Source organism: Akebia trifoliata, chromosome 8 (assembly GCF_017979445.1).
Source record: "Akebia trifoliata isolate Shusen 1 chromosome 8, ASM1797944v1, whole genome shotgun sequence".
Classification (NCBI taxonomy): Eukaryota; Viridiplantae; Streptophyta; class Magnoliopsida; order Ranunculales; family Lardizabalaceae; genus Akebia; species Akebia trifoliata.
Window position 1 is genome coordinate 6360838 of NC_141382.1, and position 23311 is coordinate 6384148.

Here is a 23311-nt window from a genome sequence, read left to right on the forward strand (position 1 = left end):
CGCGCTCGCTCTCCAGATCAGCGTGGGGCAATTCCATTGTTGAGTTTTAGCCTTTCAGGGTTGAGTCCACCTACGAATCCAGTCGAGCAAACTCAGCCAGTTTCTAAAAGTGGACTAAATGAGTGTTAATCCTGTACTTTAGATTTGAGTCCTGGAATTGTTAGTTAGGATTTTTTATTGATAATTTAAGTTTACTTTGCATAACTCTTTAAATCGTCCAAGACCAAGAAACGAGTCAACTTCAGTGTTTTTAGATGAAACGATACTGAAACTCTTGTACAAGTTCAATAAATTCTTCCTTTAGGTGGATTCCATAAACCCCAATACACCGTGAAGAGAAACATTTTCTTTTAATCTTACTAAGGGTCACTTTTCTCAAATGGATTGACACATTAGCAATCCAACGCCACAGCCATGTAAATTTTCACATAAAACTAAGAGCCAAAAAAGGTTCTTTTGGGCTTGATCCAAGGTTTTGAAAATGGTCGGCTACCAAACTTCCACCTGACTCCAAAACTTTAAATTAAAAAAACGGTGAAAAATTGCAACGAAAAAATATTTAAGTTCATAGAATTTTGTCCTCTACAACCCTGAAACATCAGATCATGTTTTTTTTATGTCATAATGTGAACCGAATAACCCTTAGTAAGGGTGAATGGGAAGTAGGACATGCCTTCATTTATAACAAGTGTCACTATTTCAATTCTCGTCCTTTTTTCTGGATCTTCCTCTCCCTCGTGGGACCTTCAACATCCACACTTAAGAAAAAAAACTACTACCAAATACAAATACAATTACAAACTAACATTTGCTTACAGATAAAAATAATTATACATCTAGTGTTCACATTCCATTTGATCTTCTACATAAGTTTCTACTTTATTTTGAACTGTTCACATCTTAATCTTGCCACCAATTGGAAATATTTATAAAATCAGCCCGCTCTTTAATCGAAACAAAAAACTACAAATAGGGTAGTTTTGATCATGAAACACACAACAGCATAAGAACTATAATAAAAAGCTAAGAACACCAGCCCACCCTCCTAGATTTAGGGGTTCAAGCCTTGGAAATCTGAATAATTGAAATAAGCACAGATAGAATGATTTTAAATAAAATTAAAAAGGCACCACATAGATGAGAATCCTTGCGTACATTGGTTACCTCGGGAAGAATTGTTTAGCTTACTCCCCCCTCTTTAGCTAAACAAATTCATCGATCACCACAAAAGCATGAGTATCATACACAAACATGAATGGGTACCACAACTCAAACACGAATCATTTTGAAAACCAAACCTCCATAATTCAAACTCCTTCTCAATTCTGCAGTACCCACTCTAAAGGTGACAGCAAACAAATCTTCCCACCAAGTAAAAACTAAAGCATCAAATCACTACTGGACAAGATTGGAAGTTCGCTAGCATCATCGAGGTATCTATAGGGGCATTGCAAAATCAGAAATTAAAAGATGAACCAGCCAAACACATTTCAGGTGAAGCCACAAATTGAAATTAAATTAAATATTCCCCAATTTCAAGCATCATCAAAAGGATAATAAAACTTGGATCAGATAACAAGTTTGTTGTCTTCACTCCTCACAGAAACATAAATTTCAAATACACTAAAGTACCTGGGGTATATATGGTCAATCCAATTAACTTCACAGCTTGAATTCTGTAATGCTCTCAATAGCAAGTTTCTTTCTTGTCTCAAAATCAACCTTCTCCAAATCCAAAATGGTGCCTAAGTACCCATAGAAGATCCTCTTCTTCTCCCTGGTCTTCTCATCTAACTTGACGAAGTTTGGATTGTTCTCTTCTTCCCTTCCTGACAGCGAGGACTGAGCACGGGCCCAACCCATGCGCCCATGATTTTCCTTTTCGAAGAATTCCGCTAGCCGCATGGCCTCCTTCAGCCCTGATTGGTCACCAGCAAATTTCACCAATGTGATGCCCATATGACCGTCTTTCCCGTACAAGGACTTTGACTTGCCACCACCAAAACCGAGATCTGAAAGTCATAAACAGCATGGAGAAGAAGAAAACTGTGTTAAAGTAAAGGTAACAAATGCATCCTGGTGTACCATCTCTGATGGGTTCATCATGGTTTCATGATTCTTGATCACAGCATCCCTATCGCCATAGGGAACAATGCCCAACACTCTCAACCACATTGGAGACAGGTAAAAACAGGGATGTTGCAGTGTGAACCCTCCCGCAGATGGTGCATGAAGCCAAGTTCATGTAGTGGGACCAACAGTTCTGATTTTCAGATCAATTGACCCTATAATATGTTGGGGGTTCACCTGCTTATTATCTAATTTGGAGAAACTTAAATTCTAGACAGGAGGGAGATAAGGAAAGAACGAAAAAAAGGAAACCAGGGGGGGGGGGGGGGGGGGGTGTTAATTCTAAAAAGAAACAAGGGAGGAGGAGAACAATAATTGCATGCCAATTTACACCAGTAAGCATCGATTACACCAAGGATTTGGAGCACAAACGCCGAGGGTAGTAAGAAAACAGTGCATGAGCATCACATAAATTAGGCAAGGAAAAAAAAAAACAAATTACTACATTTTAAAGTGGACCAGACATCCGCCTGGATACTGTCTAAAACAACAACAAACCCAAAGTTCACATATTAAAACACTTCCCCTCTTCAACAGAACTTAATTCATGAAAGTAAAATCTCAAATCATATAAAACATTCAACAAGGTGTCACTGCTCACTGTACAACCTGAGCTTCCCCGTAAAAAAGGGCTAGGTTTGTGATGAGGGGCTACAAACACTAAAAAAATGAATGCCACAGAAGTAATGCATCTTACATTTCACCACAAGAGAATCCCTACCGAGTTTTGAAGGCAAAAAGACATAATAGAATAATTACTAGGAACACATTCTAATTGAGTATATATTTTCAATCCTGCATCAAGTACCATGGGAACAATTTGCATAACCTGCATGGTGAAAGGAAAACTGAACAAGAATTGTGAGTGAATAAGAATGGACAGAGATGAAATTAAACAGTAAATGCCACCAACTACTAAAATACGGCCAAAACTTTGCATACATTACTATATATAGCTCTCCTATGGTAGGTTCAAGACAAGTATCACCAGTATTATGAGAATAAAATGTGACTGCTAACAGTTTACACCAACACAGAGGTAGCCCAGCTCCAAAACCAGCTCGTGCACTAATGAGAGGTTGTGAGTTCAATACCCATGACAAGTAGTTTTCCTCGGCTAATTCTTATCAGCACCCAGCTATAGTAGCATTTCAAGTAAATGAAACAAGTTAGCTAGAACAAATGCAATGCTAGCTGATCGTGCCAGGTAAGGCACAGCAACTACTGCCCCATACTAGCAGTCTGTCTAACAGACCAACGACAACCTATCAAAGTTTTTTTATAAAAAGTCCATCTTAATTAGGTTGATCTCCACCAGTTCCCTTTAAAAGATATTTCTAGTGCAGTGACAATAAGAATACAGTAGCATCATAGGATATACTACGTACCTGTGGAACCCAGATTTTTAGGATATGACTCATGGTGTGTAACTGGACAGAAAATTACATCTACCCTAGTCATCAGTGTCACAAAAGAAATAAAGTGGTGCACAGTATTCGTGTCACAAATGGTGTCACTAACAGAGTAGTACCTACCGAGGAATCATCGATCGATCATTAGCCATCTAAGTACTGTCCAATTTCTGCTTCACATTGTCATTCTATCAAGGTTCTACCATCAACTAGAGAAACCAGTTTGGATAAATGGACAATCACTTGGTTCAATGGTTCACAATGTTCAAGTCAGGTTTTCAGTTTCCAATTCATGACTCCTGAGAAAACCTGGATCATTAAATGAAGGCTTCAATATTTTGTATTTCAAGTTTACACAGTATCTACTGTAATTCAATGTTTGTGGACCAAATTATAACAGGATATTAATCTAAAGCTTCTATCAAAGGATAGGGCAGGATACTCCCCTTTTTAGTATGGACGGACAGTATTAAGTCATAACGTCTTAATATAACCCAACTCTCAGCACAAGAGAGAGATCAACTGTATTATAAATATTCACTCGGGGTTATCCTTCCCTTTCTTCTTTTTTGTTTCTTATTATATTTAAGTGGGTTGGGAAGCTGTTGAGCAGCCTATAAAATCTCCTAAAAAAGACCTTCACTTTAACTAACAAGAATGAACCAAAATCAAACCATGTTTGCGGTAACCAAACAATTTATGAAACAATGAACTTGAGTCTCAAGTAACACAAAAAAGTAACCCTTAACAGATGGAGAAAGTGCTCAGTGACAAGGAATCAAGGAAATGACAATGACAAGCAGAAAGGCCAAGTGTAGGAAAAGACAATGTATGATGGGGAACAGAATCATAAATTTACCCTTGAAGGACTTTACTCTGCAAGGGATAAAAAATCCATCCAGATTTACAGTATGTCTTGAGGGTAAAACCAAACAAACCGAAATAGAGTTGGACTACATATTCCTATAAAATTGAAAAGTGGGTATGAAGCTGTGAAGGATTGCATACAGTAGCAAGTCCAAGGAAATGTAAGTTAAAATAGATTTCGCACATATAAATGCGAACTAAAAAAAAGGCAGACCCACTAAAACATTCAAATGAAGCACTTTTTTTTTTCACTTCCCACTTGGATTTTTCATGACACTGGAAGAGCCTTACTAACAGAGAACAGTAGAAAAAACTACACCAGACAAAATCACCCTACATGTGATTGTAGAAGGCTTTAATTTGAGATTTTGGTTTTGTATGGAATCAGCCATAGCAGGAGTCAGGGTGTATCTAACAAAAGGAAGACTTCGATTATCTAAGTTGACCATTCCAACTGCATTTTAGCAAGTCAAATTAAACTAACAAGACAATGTATAAAATTGATGCAACCTAACAATGATATCCATGACTCTGTTGCACGTTGGGAAACTTCCATGAGGTCGGGGGCATGTGACCGTAAGGACTAGTCCCATCCCAAAGGGTGTGGGATACCCTGCAAAATAACAAAAAAATGATGTCTAGGAATGCTATGAACCAAAATGCCCTGTTGTTTCTGGCAAGAATCCAAACTGAACAAATCCTTTTATATGGTAAATTAGGGAACCGGAAGAGACTTCTTATCCTGAACTCCTTCCAAAACCTCCAAACAAAAGGAAGCATCTTCAATATAATTCACCAGTCCTCCAAAGGTGGCTACCAACTGTCCTCCAATTTGCTCTGACTGATATCACCCAAGCTATAGAAATAGGTTGAAGAAGACTCCAATCCAATCACCCCACCCCCCACCCCCACCACACACACACCCCCAAAAAAAAAGTGTCACACGGGCAGTGGCACATGCGCAAAGTTTAAGGTCTCCAAAAGGTGTCTAGCACAGCAACCTCCTGAAATTTCAATATGGCAGTACACCCATATAAATATTAACTTCCGGTACAATGGACCTTCTAGGTGGGTACTATCCTAGTTACCAGAGTACATGTCCCACAATCTTGATATTTATTCATTTTAGGAGGGGAAATTAGGACACACTGGTGGTACCACATGCGTGGAAAGTGTCTAGAAGTGTGGTGCCGTGCTATGAAATGTCATGTTGTGTCAACGCATCGTCTCAGAAAAATCTTGGAAACTGGAAATGCTAAGGTAACATGGGAGTCAGTATGTGCATTGAACAAGGTTACCACACGAAATGAAAATAGATGAAAATATAAAATGGAAAATAATAATCTGTTCCACCATGCAAAGATATGAAGATGCATTGCACTAAAAGTAATCATTATAGCTCCAATTTGTTGTGTGAACACATTCTTGTAACATGGAAGAGATCTACACAGAGAAAGTGTCACTGAAAAATGGGGAATTGGGAACACTGGAAGACTTATCCGATTTGAATGTGGCTAAGGAAGAATAATGCGAAAAGTTACCTTTCAATTCATGAGGTTAAGGATGTGTTAGAGCCATTACGAGTAGATGCTTTTAGTTAAAAGAAAATTAGAACAACAATAGAACTTCCCCATTGATCCTTCAATACCAAGATCTAATTATCTAGAACTAGAATCTCCTTCTAACACTGTTTCTTCCTTACAGACTATATATTGAAGTAATGCCGTGCAATGCTAGCTCTGGTATGATATAGATACCATACCTAACATTAGTGTCCTCCCTAGCATATTGTATATCTTCCAACAGACCCACTGGATCATTTGTCTTTCCTATAAAAGACAAATCTGGTGTTGCCTGATTTTGGATAGGGTACATATTCCTCACCCATAAGCTTCTTTCATGAGAATCTCAAGTACTTTGACCACTCTGTGATCGACCACGTACACAAGTTTTCACTATTTTACTCAATTAAGTGGCTGAGATCTAAATTTAAAAAAAAAAAAAAGATGGAGCTTTCATAGATCTCTCTAACATCGAACACAATTTCAACAGTTACAAATCAGGCCATCTTCAACACATGACCCCTCTTTCTGACAAGAGCTGTCGTCAAGAAATTATTCTATTACCCTTCTTAACTCAAGGTTGTGAAATTTTCACAAAGACATCTTGATCGGGAAGCCTGGTCATGAAATTGCATGGTCATTCTCACGAATCCTCCCTAATAATCTTTGAACACCTCAGAAAAAGTAATTGAATATACATCAGACACTGAGCGTGATGTCCACTCACTCACCCAACACTCTTAAGCAAACATCCTTTCACAACCAATCACGAGATTCTAGTAGAAATTGATAGAAGTGCATCCCATTTAAAGTGGGATAATAATAGTTCGATTCAATGTAATACAATGAAGGAAATTTCTATTTTGGTCCCCTTCTTTAAGCCATTTAACCCTTGCTACTTTGTCTTCATCGAATTTCCTCATTATGAGCTATTGATAAGAAGTGTCCCATTTAAAGTGGGATAATAATAGTTCGATTCAATGTAATACAATGAAGGAAATTTCTATTTTGGTCCCCTTCTTTAAGCCATTTCACCCTTACTACTTTGTCTCCATCGAATTTCCTCATTATGAGCTATTGAAAAGAAGTGTGCCTTGGAAGACCTCCCTTTTCAAGCTATCCAATTTTGATGAAGTGCTCCTTCTTTCCTTTTCAACCTAGTCCTATTATTTCCTCCCAAACTTAATTTTTCGCTCCACCTCAACACTAATTATTCCATTTATTGATCTTTCCTTTCTAAGCGTTGAGGCTATCACCAAGAACAATGGCCATCGTTCCTCCAATCAAGAACAATTTCCAGCATATCAAAAAGATACACAAACCCAGAAATCTCTAACATGTTGTAGAGAAGAACCCTAATGTTTACTCGTCACTAATAACATCCACTAATTAAGGGCACATTTTAAAGTATCCTTGAAGGAGGAAAAATAGTATCATATCAACATCATACACATACATCAGAGGTTCAATCTACTGGTCTGACTGGATTGACCCAACATTTCCAACAAAAATTGGTTCAACCTCCACATTGTGTTCTCAAACATGAACATAGAAATTGAACTTACCGATCTAATGAAATAACCACCAGATATCCAACAATTGGGACCTCCTAAAACTCAAAACGGATATTCAAAATAAATTCTATGTGTATTCCTGACTTTGAAAGGAAGATTCACGTACATGATATAACAAATTACTACCTATAAAAAAATAACAAAATACTTAGCCTTCCGAGATGTTTATTCCCCTTTTAGTTTTTCATTGTGATACCATTGCCAAAAAGAGTAGGAGAGAAATGTATAATCCATTTGTGCATCTGTCATAAGATACAAAAGGAATGATTATATCACATTACAAACGCAAGGGGAAAAATCATATTGGTGGTATCAAATACGATAATCTGCCTCACCAAAAATGGGAAGATATAGTTTCAGATGGTATTCCTTGTTATTGACCCTAATCATATCTCATCTTTGAGTAAAGAAGCTAAAGGGGTCTAGGCTCAAAGTGGCAGTATAATCACTAGGAGTTGGGAAAAAGCTCCAGGCATGGTACATTACAAGCAAAAAAAAAGTTAACTATAAATGCAAAATAACATCCATATAGCCGACTAACTCCGAAGCAAAAACCTATCAAGATGGGAAATATTCAGGTAGTGAAATACTTCAACATTTTACAATATAGTGGTCCCTAAGCTTGATGTAATTATCAGGTGGCAAAAAGGCGACCAAAAATATATCTAGAACTAAACAGAATAAAGGGTCATCTCAACCACATATCTAGCAAAAAACTATAGCACCACACAGATTAACCTACTAATTAAAAATGCAGAGATAAAACTCCCCCCTAACACTGCACTTTCCATCTTCCAAAATAAAAACTCTACTATCAAATAGCAGCAACAAAATAATGGATAAAGGGAGGGGCCCAATATACCTTTAAGTTTATTATCCATCACTTTGTTTCCCATACCCTCCATGCGACCATCTTTACTCCTTCCCGAATTTGTGTTATGGATGATCACTAAAGGTGGCCACATAATAAGATCGTCATTATTTGCTGCTGCTTCATCAGCAGATACCAACTGGTATGCCTTTGAGTTGTCAGGAACTTTAGCATAGTTCCAGCCCATTAGAACACACAAAGCCTTGTGTAAGCCAAGGTGATCCACATGCAAGTCAGCACTATGAGAGTTGTAAGCATGCATGATAAGACCATGAACATCTGGAAATTCTTTAGAAGCCCTGAAATTTTCACACCAAGCGCATCGAACAATAAATAATTCAGAGTTCGCCCTCTAACATCATTAAGTAACAAACTAATACCAAAAAATGAATATGTACATTCATTAGTCAAACAGAAACCCTGAGAAATATACAAGGAATGGAATATATGACCAAAATTTTACTAGAGATGGAAGGTAAGATGGTCATAAGATTTCATGAAGCTATGTATGGATGAGCATCCAAGTAACAAGTCAACCGAATTGTATAACTCAATCTCCACAAACAACTTCAACATAAAACCAGCATCCAAAAGCAAGTTCATATTGTAATATAAAATGAACAAGGCTAAGATAAAGACACCTACTGAAAATCTAAGATGAAAAAAGAAGAGAAAGGAAGGAAGAAAGAAAGAAATAGAGAGAAGAGGAGAGAAGAGCAGAAGAGATAAAACTACGACCAAATATCATTAATTCATTCAATATAAAATGACATACGGAAGTGCTGTCAACAAGGGCATAGAATAATGGACACGTGCATCAATGTTCATTTACATGTGCACAATATAGAAAGTGCCATGCAACCTATTCATTCTAAATGATTCTTGTGAAACTTTCTAAACTCCAAAGAACCTATCCAACACACTGTTCTAACAAAGTGCACCTGACCCAAAAAGACAATAATGCCAGCAAGGTTTAAAATCTTGTCTCGAGACAATGTTTTGATCGGAAGAAAAACAGACACAGTCTCGACTGAAACATTCCGAGACAATCCAAAGCATTCCTTCAATGTTTCAACATAAATGTTTCATTTCTCTGACGGCCGAAACCAGAATGTCTAGTACGACACTTTAAACCAGGAATACCAGAAATTTTTCAGGAAAGTAAAGAGGAGAATGATTGAAGTGTAAGACCAAAGACCAACTCTTTAGGCCACAAGTGTCAACTTGCTTGCATATTCATCCTGTGAATATTTTCAGGTGGTCTCAGAAGCCATATAATCAGTAACCATCTTGAACAAGGGGATGACGCATTCTTTCAAAAACAAGGAAAAATAGCTTAACAAAAACAGCTGAATAAAAGCTAATGAAACCAGCTGGATCCAAATAAATGCCTTGTAAGCAGATATAAAGATAACAGAAACAAATGATCATACAGCAGAGCTTGTTTTTCCTTTTGCCGAGACCACTTGGTAAATTATTCATTAGCCAACCATTCAAATCAGAAGCCTGGTAGCTACCAATCAAGAGGAGGAAAACATGCCAAAACATAGTACCAGCCAATCATAGGAGACAACCATACAAAGCCTAAGAGCAGCCCTTCAAGGGAGAACATACAAGTTCCAAAATCCATAAACCCACATATTTCATGTGTCTCAAGTAAATAATCAGAAATAATAAAGCATTATATGCATCTAATATGCATAAGAAAAGAGTATTTCCCACATAGGAATAGCATCAGCAAGTTAGCCAATCCCGATATTTAACATTGTGGTAAGGAGAACTCATTCCAGGAAACAAAAACAACTCAGAGAACTTTCCATATGCCAAAAAATATCACACCGGAAAAAAAACATTAAAATAAAATAAAAAAGAACACGAGTCGCTAAGTCACTAACACCAACTACCAGGACCTTATAACTCAGAAAGGTATTACCTTGGCATTGCATGTTCACGACAGATGAGTCACTGCAGTGGAGTGTATGAGACAACCAATGGGAAACTAGCTATTTCAAACTTTTTTCCTAGACTAAAAATGTATGAAAGAGATTCCTTGTTTTCCGTAAGTCAAACACAGCTTAAACTAAAAATTGGAATCCATGTGGGGAGAAAAGCTGGCAAACACGAATTGAAATCCTACAGCCAGAGTCAGAAATGTAGAAAAACCTTGGCCAACAGCACATGGACATGACTTCTTTGTGATCCAAAGACTAGAATCCAACAATGATTTGTAAACTGATGACAAAGTACCCACACTCACAAAGAAACAACTGCCAAATCAATGTGTTTAATTCATGTATAATCATTTATTGGGTTTTTAATAGTGTTCAGAAACCATCATTAAATATCATGCAGATCAAGACATTAGGAATTGTTTAAAGGGAAGAAGATGAAACCAATATTTGTGCGTGGCCAGCATGGCCGAGCAAAGACCTCAAGAAAAGTCAACAACAAGCATCCATTTGAGAACAATCCAATAAATGGAAGCCAAAGGCCATTGCAAAGACTTAGATTCTGCTAAGAAATTATGATACGACACATCCAATTACTTACCAAGGAAAAAATTACAACCTATACAAGTTATACCCAACCAATTACAGTTGATAACATATGCTAATTTGTCATGTGCCATCAATTACAATTGATAACATGAGCCAATTTGCCCGTGCCATAAACTAATAGAACTATAAAGAGATTAAGCACCCAACTTTCTAAAATTGGAACCATTTTATAAAACATTGTACCGAGAAATGACTAACCTAGTAAAGTCAATATAAATATGACAACAAAAATACGTTTTTAATATAACACGTATCTCAATTTACAATACGATAACCACTGCCTTATGAAGGCAATTGATACAACTCAAAGGGAGCATACAGTAATTTACATAGCGCAATATACAATATTTATCGATTTGTGTACGATATAGCTTCCTTGAAGTCACTAACATGCATAACAATAACAATATTTATACCATTTTCCAACTTTAAAACATAGATATGGCCTATGGGCAGCTATACCAGACAATATAAGCATCATACCCTTGCCGCCGAAAAACTGTATAAAGCTATAGAAACTACTTAAAGCTGAATTACATCTCATTTATATTCATAGGCTGTCAACGAAAACATAAATTGGAGTCTTTTAGATGAATCAAGTATGGGAAAGGAAGAATGAATTCATCAAGGATTCTTAAAAGGCAATGCACGAAATCTGTATCCTGGTATAGGAAGCACTTAATTTATTTTTATTTTTTTGTAAGTAATGGAATGTAAATTTATCATAATACTAAATGATATCTATCGTAAATTTATCATAGTACTAAATGATATCTAGAAATTAGCTTTCAGTTTCCTATAGGTAAGACGGTGAACAGGGGTTTAGATCCCAGTGTTGTATTACTACTCACGGACGTTGCCAACTCACCAACTTGGCACCTTCGATTGAATTAGGACATTAACAGATTAAAACTAAATGTCTATGAACATAGAAAACTCGGTCTTAACACGTGGAATCTTTCACAGAAAAATATCCAACCAGTGCAGAGTACAGACACCGCAATCCCAGTATTACATACAAAACCAAATATGTTGCCCATTATTTATAGGGGCTTGGGCAAAATAATAACTCTTGACATGGGTTGAGCAAAATATGATCATCTACTTCCCTCTCAATTAGTAGAATTACAATTAAATAGAAGAAGAGGAATTAATGTTTCAGACGCTCTGAGTGGACTTCCATGCTCTCAGTGCACTCTACATGGAAAGAATTCAAAACAAAATCTAATTAAGAATTGAGCATACTACAAGAGATACAATATTGCTCTATCACAATTCACGCAACAAGCTTCCTACCAAACTTCTCCATGATAGGGTCCAATACAAAATTGGGAAGGCTTCCTACAGAAAGCTGTGCCCCCAAATAATAAGGAAAACCCATACCTTCAACAACCACATAAAAGAGAAAGTGCATGACAAACCAGATAAGCTGCCTTCAAAACCTACCAAAAGGGTCTTAGATGATGTGAAACAGAATGACAAAGGATCCAAAGACAACCCAAATTAACTACAGAAAAATCCTTTAGAGATTCACAAGAAGTTATAGGCAGAATCCATCTCAGCCATCTCAAGCAAAAGATTGTCCTCCTAATAGATACTCTGTTAATCCCATTCAAGATAGTTATATGTTATCTTAACATCCACTTTGAAGACCAGGAACAATTCACAAGGTCAAACCCACATGAAACCGATAATTTAATACTGATCAGAACAAGATGATACCTTAGTGATTCCAAGGACGCAACTCAATTTTGTAAACCAGCACAAGCTAAATATAAACTTGAACAAGTTCACTGAGCCCTTTGCAATTCAATGATTTCTTACATAAATGCAAGCACTAAAATATTATGACAGTAGACAAAAAGCCATATGCATCACTGGAAAACGGAAACATCAATAGAATAGTACTCACCAATAAGCTACAAAGAATAATCTATCAGGAAAAAACAACACAACAACTAGCCAACAATCAAATAAATCAACGCCTCAGGAATACTTAATCCACACAAGCTACAATGCTGAAAAAAAATGTTCACTAGCTTAGCGCAGCTCATATGCACTATAAAACTTCAAGAAAATTTTGTGATCATGTGCAAATGGACAACACACCCACTAGTAAACATAATTCACCTAAAAGCTTCACATGTTCTATCCCTATCCTATAATGCTCAAAATAGAAATACATACCTTCACAAGGATGCAACAATAATCACATATCATAACTTTTCTTCTTTTCTTTTCATTTCTTTTTTTTTATTTTTTTATTTTATTTTATAGCTAATCACATATATTGAGTTGTCGTAGGTCCCAAAAGGACATTATAAAGCTTATCCTAATTAGTAGGTCAAGAATCCAACGATGATCTTTCTTCAATATCATAGTAAATCTGTTTGCACTTGGATGCATAATAACCCTAAGTTGTTTACTTATTAAAAAAAATAACCCTAAGTCATTTACTGCAATGAGTTACAACCTCTACCAAAAAGCTTCAACATATTGTATTAAAGACTCCAACTAAGAGTGTTATACTCCTACTGAAGTTTAAAAAAATGTTGGATTTAGATTTTATTTTCATTTTTCTCCAACATTCTTCCTCCACCAGTAACTCCAAACTACCTACTGTGTCATTCTAAATCTTCTTCATTCAGCTCCAACAGCTGCTTCACTTCAGACTGTTCAATACAAAGTGAGCAGAACAGGTGTGAAATTTAGATTTTCACTCCACCCTAAGATGCTCTTTCATGAATAACATGTCTAGCTCAAGTGAAGTGAGCACCTTATCTTTTAAACATTTTGTTTTGATAGACCAATATGCACATATATCAGAGCATCTTGGCAATGCAATGGTAAAAATCTGAAACCCCGATTCCCTTATAAGAACTGTACATAACATGTCTAGGACAAGATAGCTATCACGTCCGAATTAATCAAGATTTGGCACTGATCTAAATAAACCTTATTGTGAGAAGGGTCACATCTAAAATAAGACAGATTCACAATTGTAAAGATATTCAATAAAAAAGAAAAGAAAACTCCACCTAATACATAGTGCTTAGATTTTATTATTTATCATTTTTTATTAGTATTAGAAAACTGAACTTCTTTCCCAAAGCAAATACTATTCAAACATGTCGATTGCCAAAATACAACCTAAACACTATTTTTCTTACAAATAGAATCTTATTTGAAAGATGTCACTTCACCACAAAAACTTTGTTGACATATTTTACAACATACAAATATCATTCTTTCCACTTTTTATTCTATTGATTGTCGTCACTGCAATGCAACCCCCCCCCCCCCCCAAAACCCCCCTCTGGTTTCCTTTATTGCCAACAACAGCTTTATGGAGCTCCAGAACTGTATAAAGGTTAACTGCCATTGCTATATTAATCATTCTACTCAAACTTAATGGACATTTGTACATACCTCCCTTTAAATATTTTCCAACTGAATATAATAGACACAGTCAGATATGCAAAAGAAAAATAACAAACTCCAGGAGATTACCTTTCCATTTGTCTCGTTCATAAGAAGCAATAGGAAAAGGGATACCGGGATTCACTAGAGAAATGAGAAATAAAATATTCAACAACAACTATACTCTTAAAGAAGCCGATTGCATGGGCATTCCTATAAAGAATAGACCTCACTCATTGATTTCTGATCAGCATGAGATGTGTTCAACCATCACCTCTAAAAATAATACCACACCATAGCAAAGTATGATCCAAGGATGTAATAAGGGCAACTACTACAATCTCTTTACTCATTACTTTCATCTGTTTATTTCCTTTAAACAATAAACAATGAATAAAAACCTAGCAAATTGTTCCCTATAAATATTGATGGAGGATCATCTAATACTCGACACACCCATGTAACACCATAGCAAACCTCTAAGTAAAAGAGGTGATCCTACAAGAGGAGGAAGAAGATGAGTGATACGAGTCTCCAAAACCAATTTATAATTTACAGTAAAACTCAACTTTATTAATTGAAGTTAATCTTATACCACACACCCCACTACAACCACCTCAAACCCTTTGAAACTGCCCCTACTGCCTGCTTTAGTTATCATTCTCTCAAGAGTTCCACCTACACTAGAAAGAGGAAGGGGGTAACAATCTCTTTGTCTCAAACCACGAAAGCGTTTGAAATATCCTACCAGGTTGTCCTTGGCCGTGTTTGAAAAAGTGGAAACACACTTTTTTTTTTTTAAAGAAAAAAAAAAAAAAAAGTGGAAACACACTTCATAATCCATTTCTCCAAATATTGCTAAAACCCCTCCTCTCAAGCATATAATCCAAGAATCTATAATTGAAACATCCATAACTTTCCTAACACGGTGATCACTAAAAAAAATGGGTTAAGAACTCAATAAGATGATTCCTCAACTCAAACTAGCTCGGTAATTGACCAATAGATCGTCGTTATCATCCCAACTGTTTGGGGTCAGAAACACAAAATTTCCCCCATAATTCACTAAAAGATAACCGATCCTTTCTCTATCTAGTTTGAATTCCCCTTCAGAAGGATCTTGCCAAGCTTAAATGCTTCAAAATAGTATACTAAGAATTCCATAAGCCTTGTTAGCTAACCACACCTTTGATTTTAAATGATCCAAGCATCCTTAGTAGATATCGACTAGGTGCATTTATGCATAAACTATGATGCAAGATCTCGTCACATATGCCTCCTCTAAAAATCATAATCTAATATGTAATAAGCTAAGAACACTAGAACTTTCCTATCATACCCATCGGCATCAAAAACAAATTAGAGACGAAGAAAAACAGTGATGAACATCCAACCCAAGTTTATCAAACCTGCCGCAAGCAAGGCATTGTAGAGACCCGTACTTCCCGTCCTCCAAGTAATTCTTCTTCTGCGCTAAATTTTCATTGAGTGATTTCACGAACCGAAGAAACGCTTTCTTCAAGGCCTGTTGATCCACATCAGGATGCTTCAAACTCACATCCACACCATAATCTCCTCCAACCCTCATATGCTTTGAGGACCTTATTTCATCGATTCTCCTCGCAGAATCCAACGGGTGGTCCCGATGAAAAGGACTGCTAGTAGTTCCTGACAAATAATTTGCTCGATCACCAGAACCCGAAGGAAACCCATTAGGATTAGAACTACTAGTGTTCCCATAATGCAAGAGTTGTTGTCGTTGCCGCGCGAATTCGTCCCTCACATCTCTTTCATCCCCATCTCCATACTTCCTCTTCAGTGATCCTTCTTGAGATATTGGGTCTCTCCCATCAAGCCCTAGAGAATTCCAATAATCATGGGGGCCACCACCGCGTCCAAATGCCTCATCGCGATCACGACGGAACCCTTCGGGGCTCAACCGCCCACCGGGTGGGAAATGCTTATCGAACCCGAATCCCATACCTCCCGGCTCGGGCTCACGGCCGCCATGTCCAAATGGGAAGAATCGCTCTGAAGGGTCGAACGGCCGTCCATGTGGTGGGAAATCTTGATAATCCGGCGGAAGAGCGAAGTACGATCGAACGCTCCCATCAGCCAAAGCGATCGTTCGCCGGTCGAGCATGTGAAATCCATAAGCCGGCGGCGGAGGTGGACCGAATCCGGCAGGATCCGGAAACGGAGATACGTTCGGGTCATTCAAGATAAACGGAGCTCCGGGTCCAGATGGAGGAAACGCACCGGGGCCTGAAGAAGTCTTCGGATCGGAAACGGGCTTCGACGGGCCGGATCCCTGAGACGGTTCGTCTTTAGGGTTTGAGGAGGGTTTGTTGGGTTTGGATTCGGCGTTGGTGCCGGACTTGTGATCGGGCTGAGGATTGTTGCCGGATTCCCACCTGGTTTTCCGGTTAGATGAGGATGGAGCGGATTTGTGGGAGGAGGAGCCCTTAGGGTTACCTCCAGCCATCTTCTGGACTTCAACGATAGGGTTAGGGTTAGGGTTTTAAAGGTAAATTTTTAACAGAAACGAAAGAAGAAGAAGAAGAGAAAGCTTGAGCTCGAGCTTGTGCGTTGTGAAATCTGTAGAAGTTAGGGCAAGGTGGGAGGAATTAAGAATTAAAAAATTCGATAAAAAACAAACTGCAGTTCTTTTTGTTGAATATTTGAGGTACCCCTGTGTTCTGAAATTGGTGAGACCCCCCTTGACTTGAAATCTTCTATTAGAGACTAATAGAAAATGATCTAACTGCCCTCATCTTGAACAGCGTGCAAAAAGAAAGCCCCCTTAAATTTTTAGTACTTTTATTGTCACACCATTTTTTTTTTTTTCCTTCTAGCACCTTAATTATAAATTAGATTGCTTTTAACAATGGTGAATCTCCAAATCGTGCACTGAATATGTCAAAATTTTGGTTTCGCAGCACTATTCATTTTTTATTCCAAAAACCTGCACACGATACACTATTCACTTTTTATGCATGTACAAACTCGTAAATTTGTCTTTTTTACTATCTACGAATTCATAAGTTCATCACTTTTAAATTTACAAATTTGTAAATGCGTAATTGTGTGCGTGTTTTCATAAATAAAATGAACATGTAGCAAATTCGTAATTAGAACAAAAGTCATGCATGTTTTCGTAAATATGGGAATAAGTTTTTTAATAGTTCTTATAATGACCATGGTTTTAAAACTTGATTTCACATCTTGTCTATGCTAAATACCAAGTTGTTTTTGACAAGTTTTTCGATATGTTTGAGACGTTTCGTTCAAAAATGAACATGAGATTTTAAATCTCATCCAAAAATTAACTTGTCCGGTCGTCTCGTCCATGCCTGGTAATGAGACCAGTTGGGCGATACGTCTCAATCTCAAACGAGTATTGAAATCATAAAAGTGACACCTCATTTATTCTCTCCAATCGAATCTAATCTTATACTCCGCCCTCATGTGAATTTTAAAATGTAAAATCACTCTTTTATCATTGTGACTTGCGCATAATCTTCAACTCAATATAATTATTCAATTAACAATATATTCGAATGACCCCAAATTTTGACTAGGAGTACCTCACATACGCCCAAAAAGGACCAAAATTGTTTGGTGGGCAGTAGTGACCTTACAAGATTCTTCCCAATCGGATTTGCATCTTGCCTAATGACCACTCTATAACGAACCCTGTTTCTAAGAGATGAGAATTATACATATATAGAGAGAGAGAATTTTGTTTCTCAATCCGCCAATGTTCAACCATTTTGATTTGTACATGTATATAATTCAATGACATAAAAAAGTTAAAAGTATAATTACATATAATATCAAAAGAAAACAAATTTATATAAAAATAATTAAATAAAATGAGACAAACTCACTTGGCTTGATCAAAGCTTTTGATCCCAAACATAAAATTAAAATCCGACAGTTAAAAATTATCTTCTTTGATTTTTAATGTTCTTAAATTAAATTTTGCCCAACAAAACCAGGGATAAAAGTACCATCAAACTCGAACACGATTGTTCATTCTCCTCTTCTAGTTGTTTCAGGAGAAAAATTACAATAGTTGGAGCAACATTTTAAGAACCTTTCTTATTTCATATTTGTCACTCTACATGTCGTGTCTACAAAATCCAAAAGGTCGCTTAAACACGAAATGATGCACTAAAGTCCATAAATGAGTCAATATATATATAATATCGATAAGAAACCGATAGATTGGATTCAAAAGTGTGGATTGCAGCCTCCTCACTTTGTCATGGGCAAACCACAAAACATGTCTCTAGTCTAGAGACGACATGGTGAAGAAAGATTTTTAAACTAGTTTTTCCATGGCATCTGCATACCCCTTCAGGGACAACAATCACTTTCAGAGGAAGGGTCTACAAATTTTAGGACAGGATTGCATGCGTCCCCATTTTTCTGTTCTTGCGCTTGAAAACAAGTAAACTGAAACTGAATTGTTTGAAGAGGAAACACTGACTACCACTGCCGACAATATATTGACCAAGTAATATGAGTCTCGCTCAAGTTTGTCGAATGCACCCTATTAGTTAACCTGAATATTCCACCATTCAAGTCAAGAAACTCCACTGATATCAAGGATTCTGGTTTCACAGCTCCATCATGCGCAACTACCTGTGACCCTGATATCTTACTCCCCTTACAATCAATTTGTGTGTGTGTATGTGTGTGTGTGTGAGAAAGAGAGAGAGAAAGAGAGAGACCTAAACTTATTTAGGGCGGGGTCTGTTGATGTGCCGAACCCAGCCATAATCAATAATGAAAGATGATTGCGACATACCATCGCCGAATATTCAGGCAAAAATCAAACAATTCTAAAAGCCCAACTAGACAACTCTTTCTTCATCAGAAAAATAAAAAGAAAACGCTACCGTCATGATAAAGGGGTAAACCCATTAGGAAACCTACGACAAGAAAGCATAAAAGCTGAGAACACTCTTTGGTTCATTAAACTTAGAAGAAGGTGACGCCCTCTCATGCAACAATCTTGGACTTGTAAATGGTCCTAGACTCAAAAGACAAAACAAAATTTGAAGTAAAACTATAACAAAATCCAAAATAGATAAGAACATAGAATGGGACACCGAACTCATCGCTTCTTGGAGACACCAACAGTCTTTCCTCTGCGACCAGTTGTCTTGGTGTGTTGTCCACGCACTCGAAGACCCCAGTAGTGTCGAAGACCACGGTGGTTCCTGCACAATTTTGAGAAACAATGACCATTGTTAACCTCCCCAAGTTACAAATAAATAAACACAGATTACGCAGAGATGAGAACTAAGTGGTGGAATAGCTAGAATACTTGTGTACTAACACATGGATATCAGGTAATTTTGAAATTCAATAATTTAGATATATCTCTAGTGTGTTTATCAGAAGATAACATTGATAAAGTGTACCGAATCTGCTAGACCAGATGTCTATAAGAATCTGGTCCAAGCTGCAAAGACTGGAAACAGAGGAAACCTTTTTCTTTTCAATAAATGTATTAAAAATTTTGCTTCATAAAACTTCCTTGGTAGTTCTTGATGTCAAGATATCCAATAGATCATTGCAAGCCATAATAAAGAGTCTTGGCCTAATGTATTAATATGTTTCTAGTTGATAGAAGAACAAAAGCAATATTGATAGGAGCCAAAAGAAAAGAAAAAATAAATAATACACAGAATAAGGTAGGAATGCATTTTAAAAGTAACCTACGCAATAGGACCCCTTACAAATATTGGTATTGTGTCGATACAGGTATTCCTAGCATATGCAGAGACATAGAGGTGTGTTAGCACGTAAATTAATAATGCTATGGTAAGTAATAAGATCATCATGGGAATCTTCTGAACCCACAAATGCTATTTGATCTTTTTAAAATGGTTCTAGAGGAGACTGTTACATGTATCATCCCCCGCATATTTACACTAGATATGGAAAAATCTAGCAAAAGTTAGTGGAAAGAAGACATCTAATTTAGGGAGCTGCATTCATCCCTAAGGCATTGAATTAAGAGCCCAAGAGTCAAACTTCAGTCCCGTAAATGCAGTGAATCCAGCAGACCAAAAACCTTGAGCCTATAAACCCAAACTCCAAGTGCACGTTTCCAACATATGCTTCTACTTCAAATAATAATAATAATAATAATTTAAAAAACTAGTAAAATAACAAAAAAAATTATTACATGGGAATCCATTACCCTAACATTTACTCCTAAGATCTGAAAACAGTGACAACTATGCAAAAAGAGGGATGGCATAAGCTATGGTTATAGAGGTATACTGACATCTCTAGCATACATGTTTCGTCCTCCATATATTTACAACAGATTTAGGAAAATTCAAGTAAAAGTTAGTGGAAGAACGACATTCAATATAGGGAGCTGCATTCATCTCTGAGGCATGGAATTCAAAAGCCAAAGAGTCAAACTCCAGCCCCATGAATATATTGTATCCAACAGATATGGAAACCATACAAAAATCTAGAGCCCATGGACCCAAACTTCAAAGATCAATCCAAGGGATCCAATACAGACTTGTATTTTAAATAAATTAACTAAAAATCTACATTATTCCACACTATTTAAACGTGTGTTTAAAACAATTAAAAAACCTAGTGAAATAACAGTTTTGGATTACATCAAAATCCATGACCCTAACTCTGACCCCTAATTCCCATAGCAAACCAGTGACTACGCCAAAAAGGAACATAAATCTGCAATATAAGAATCATGAAATTCATAATACTAACATGAATGGTGTCCAAGAGAAATGAGAATAATTAAAAAGTGATCATGACACGATAGTGAAAAACAAAATTTGCCACAGCATAAATTAATGAGCAAACCTTATCTTCTTCAGCCTCTCCAAATCATCCCTCAGTTTCATGTCTAACGCATTGGAAACAACCTGAGAATATCTACCATCCTTATAATCCTTCTTTCTGTTCAAAAACCAGTCAGGGATTTTGAACTGGCGAGGATTCGCAACAATCACCATGAGGTTCTCAAGTTCAGCAGCCGACAATTCACCAGCTCTAAAACAACCCATTAAACCAAAATAAGACAAATATGAAAATCCAATGCACATATCAAAACCCTAAACAAGACTGAACCTGCTCACTCAACTCATAGACGCTAATTAAACAAATCCATTATGAAATATGTGAATTAATAAACTCGGGTTTATTATACCAATTATGATGTAAAAACCCTAAAATAATCCCAAAAACATTAAAAAAAAATCAAATGAGTAAAATTAAGTAATCACTCTGATCTGATCTGATCTGATCCAAACCAGACATTCATGGATTCAAGATCGGATAGAAATCATCACGAATTCTGTGCACTACTTTGTTTGGGTTGAGAGAAGTGGAGGGAAGAGAAACCCATGGAGAGAAGAGAGAGAAACTCAGTTTCTCTCCACCAAGTTTGGATTGACAAGAGAGAAGTTGGGACAAATTTGGAATTTTAAAATGTCTTAAAAGAGATCTAAGGGGAGAGATGGAATTATAAAATATTTTAAAAGGGCTTCTATCCATTTCTCTCCTCTTCTCTCCACTTTTGGAGAGAGAAAACTCACCATTCTTCTCTTCTCTTCTCTCCCCCACATCCAAACAAGAGCAATGGAGAGAAACTCATTTATTTTCTTTTCTCTTCTCTCTATTTCTCTCAATCCAAACACAGATCAACCACAATAAATATATAAAAGTATCCCTAACCCTAGATTCATAATCAATACCAGATTCACAAATTTTACCATAATTGATGCATTAAAAAACAATATAAAAAAAAGTAAAAAATAAAATAAAATAAAATAACTTAACAGATATCAGGAACAAAGATTGTTGGCAAACTAAAAAGTTCAACCAGAAACTGGATCTTTTCGCCAAAACCCAATAAACATGATACAACCCTAAATAAGTTACCTCTTGTTCATGTCGACATCGGCCTTCTTGCAAACGATGTTGGCGAAACGACGACCAATACCTTTGATGGAAGTTAGGGCGAACATGATCTTCTGTTTCCCATCCACATTCGTGTTCAGAACACGAAGAATGTGTTGGAAATCTTCATTCGCTACGAGCGACTGCAAGTAAAATCAGATCGAATTATAGGTGTGTTAGAGATTGATCGAAAAAAAAAATGTGTTCGTTTGAGAGATGGATCGAATGAAGTACACCAACCATGGCTAGGGTTTCTTTCTTTCTCTCTCTCTCTCTCTAGATGGTCTTCGCTGCGAAGGAGAACTCAAGCGATATGAGATCTGCGAACGAGAGAGAAGAAAGAGCTTTGGCTGTGGTGACGGCTTTATAAAGCAAAAGAGATCCTAAAACCCTAGGTTTAGATATACGGTGTATAAGAATATGAGGTTACGTAACTCTCAAATTACGGTCTACGCATACTGGTGATGGATATGGGAATGGGCGGATCGGGATGGGTTCGGGTCTGGTTTTGGATATGCTGATTTTACTGTTCCGAAAACCCTCGTCCTCCAAACCCAGGCTCCTTGATAACTGTTTCGGTTCAGTGTGGGTCGGATTCAAGGGAAATATTGTGTTGAATAGGGCCATAAATGGATTGGATCAGATCTGAAATCCGACCCCATTCTGATCCGGTTACTTCAGGTGTGAACTGACATCTTGTTAAATCAATTCTGGATCAACAATGTCCCAATTTGATATGGGCTCAACTCGATAAAATGTGAGAAAGTATATTATTATTAATGTAAACACTCCAATTTGAACAGATTCCCACTCGAAAGAACCTAAAAAGATTAATTTTTCTAGCAAAATTTGTCAACAGACTTAAAATGTCCAAATTCCCGAAAATCTACATTTTAACAAAATCAAAAGATCCCAAAATTTTTAAAGGTTTCATGGACCTGTACAAGCCCCT

At 36.9% G+C, this 23311-nt stretch overlaps 2 protein-coding genes across 2 annotated transcripts; both read right to left on the reverse strand.

Annotated features, from left to right (window-relative positions):
- Positions 1–1488: 1488 nt before the first annotated feature.
- Positions 1489–17019, reverse strand: LOC147395755 (RNA recognition motif XS domain protein). The gene is made up of 3 exons (XM_086450299.1): positions 15804–17019; positions 8408–8715; positions 1489–2012 (listed from the first exon to the last, which is right to left on the reverse strand). Exons 1-3 carry the CDS (start codon positions 16877–16879, stop codon positions 1663–1665), a joined length of 1734 nt encoding a protein of 577 aa, XP_086306425.1. The 5' UTR covers positions 16880–17019; the 3' UTR covers positions 1489–1662.
- A 2223-nt stretch (positions 17020–19242) lies between these two features.
- On the reverse strand, positions 19243–22760 carry LOC147395756 (small ribosomal subunit protein uS13z/uS13y/uS13x-like). Its single transcript, XM_086450542.1, has 4 exons — positions 22600–22760; positions 22342–22502; positions 21262–21450; positions 19243–19625 (listed from the first exon to the last, which is right to left on the reverse strand). Exons 1-4 carry the CDS (start codon positions 22600–22602, stop codon positions 19520–19522), a joined length of 459 nt encoding a protein of 152 aa, XP_086306668.1. The 5' UTR covers positions 22603–22760; the 3' UTR covers positions 19243–19519.
- Between the last annotated feature and the right edge of the window lie 551 nt (positions 22761–23311).

Excerpts from the sequence above, each read along its gene's own strand:
- LOC147395756 (XM_086450542.1), bottom strand. Across the intron at positions 21,451-22,341 it reads GATGTCGACATGAACAAGAG|AGCTGGTGAATTGTCGGCTG; the intron begins GTAACTTATTTA and ends GGGTTGTTTTAG. Across the intron at positions 19,626-21,261 it reads GAGAGGCTGAAGAAGATAAG|GAACCACCGTGGTCTTCGAC; the intron begins GTTTGCTCATTA and ends AAAATTGTGCAG.
- LOC147395755 (XM_086450299.1), bottom strand. The coding sequence starts at position 16,879 with ATGGCTGGAGGTAACCCTAAGGGCTCCTCCTCCCACAAATCCGCTCCA. Across the intron at positions 8,716-15,803 it reads CAATGCCTTGCTTGCGGCAG|GGCTTCTAAAGAATTTCCAG; the intron begins GTTTGATAAACT and ends TGAAAATTTCAG. Across the intron at positions 2,013-8,407 it reads GATGGATAATAAACTTAAAG|ATCTCGGTTTTGGTGGTGGC; the intron begins GTATATTGGGCC and ends TATGACTTTCAG.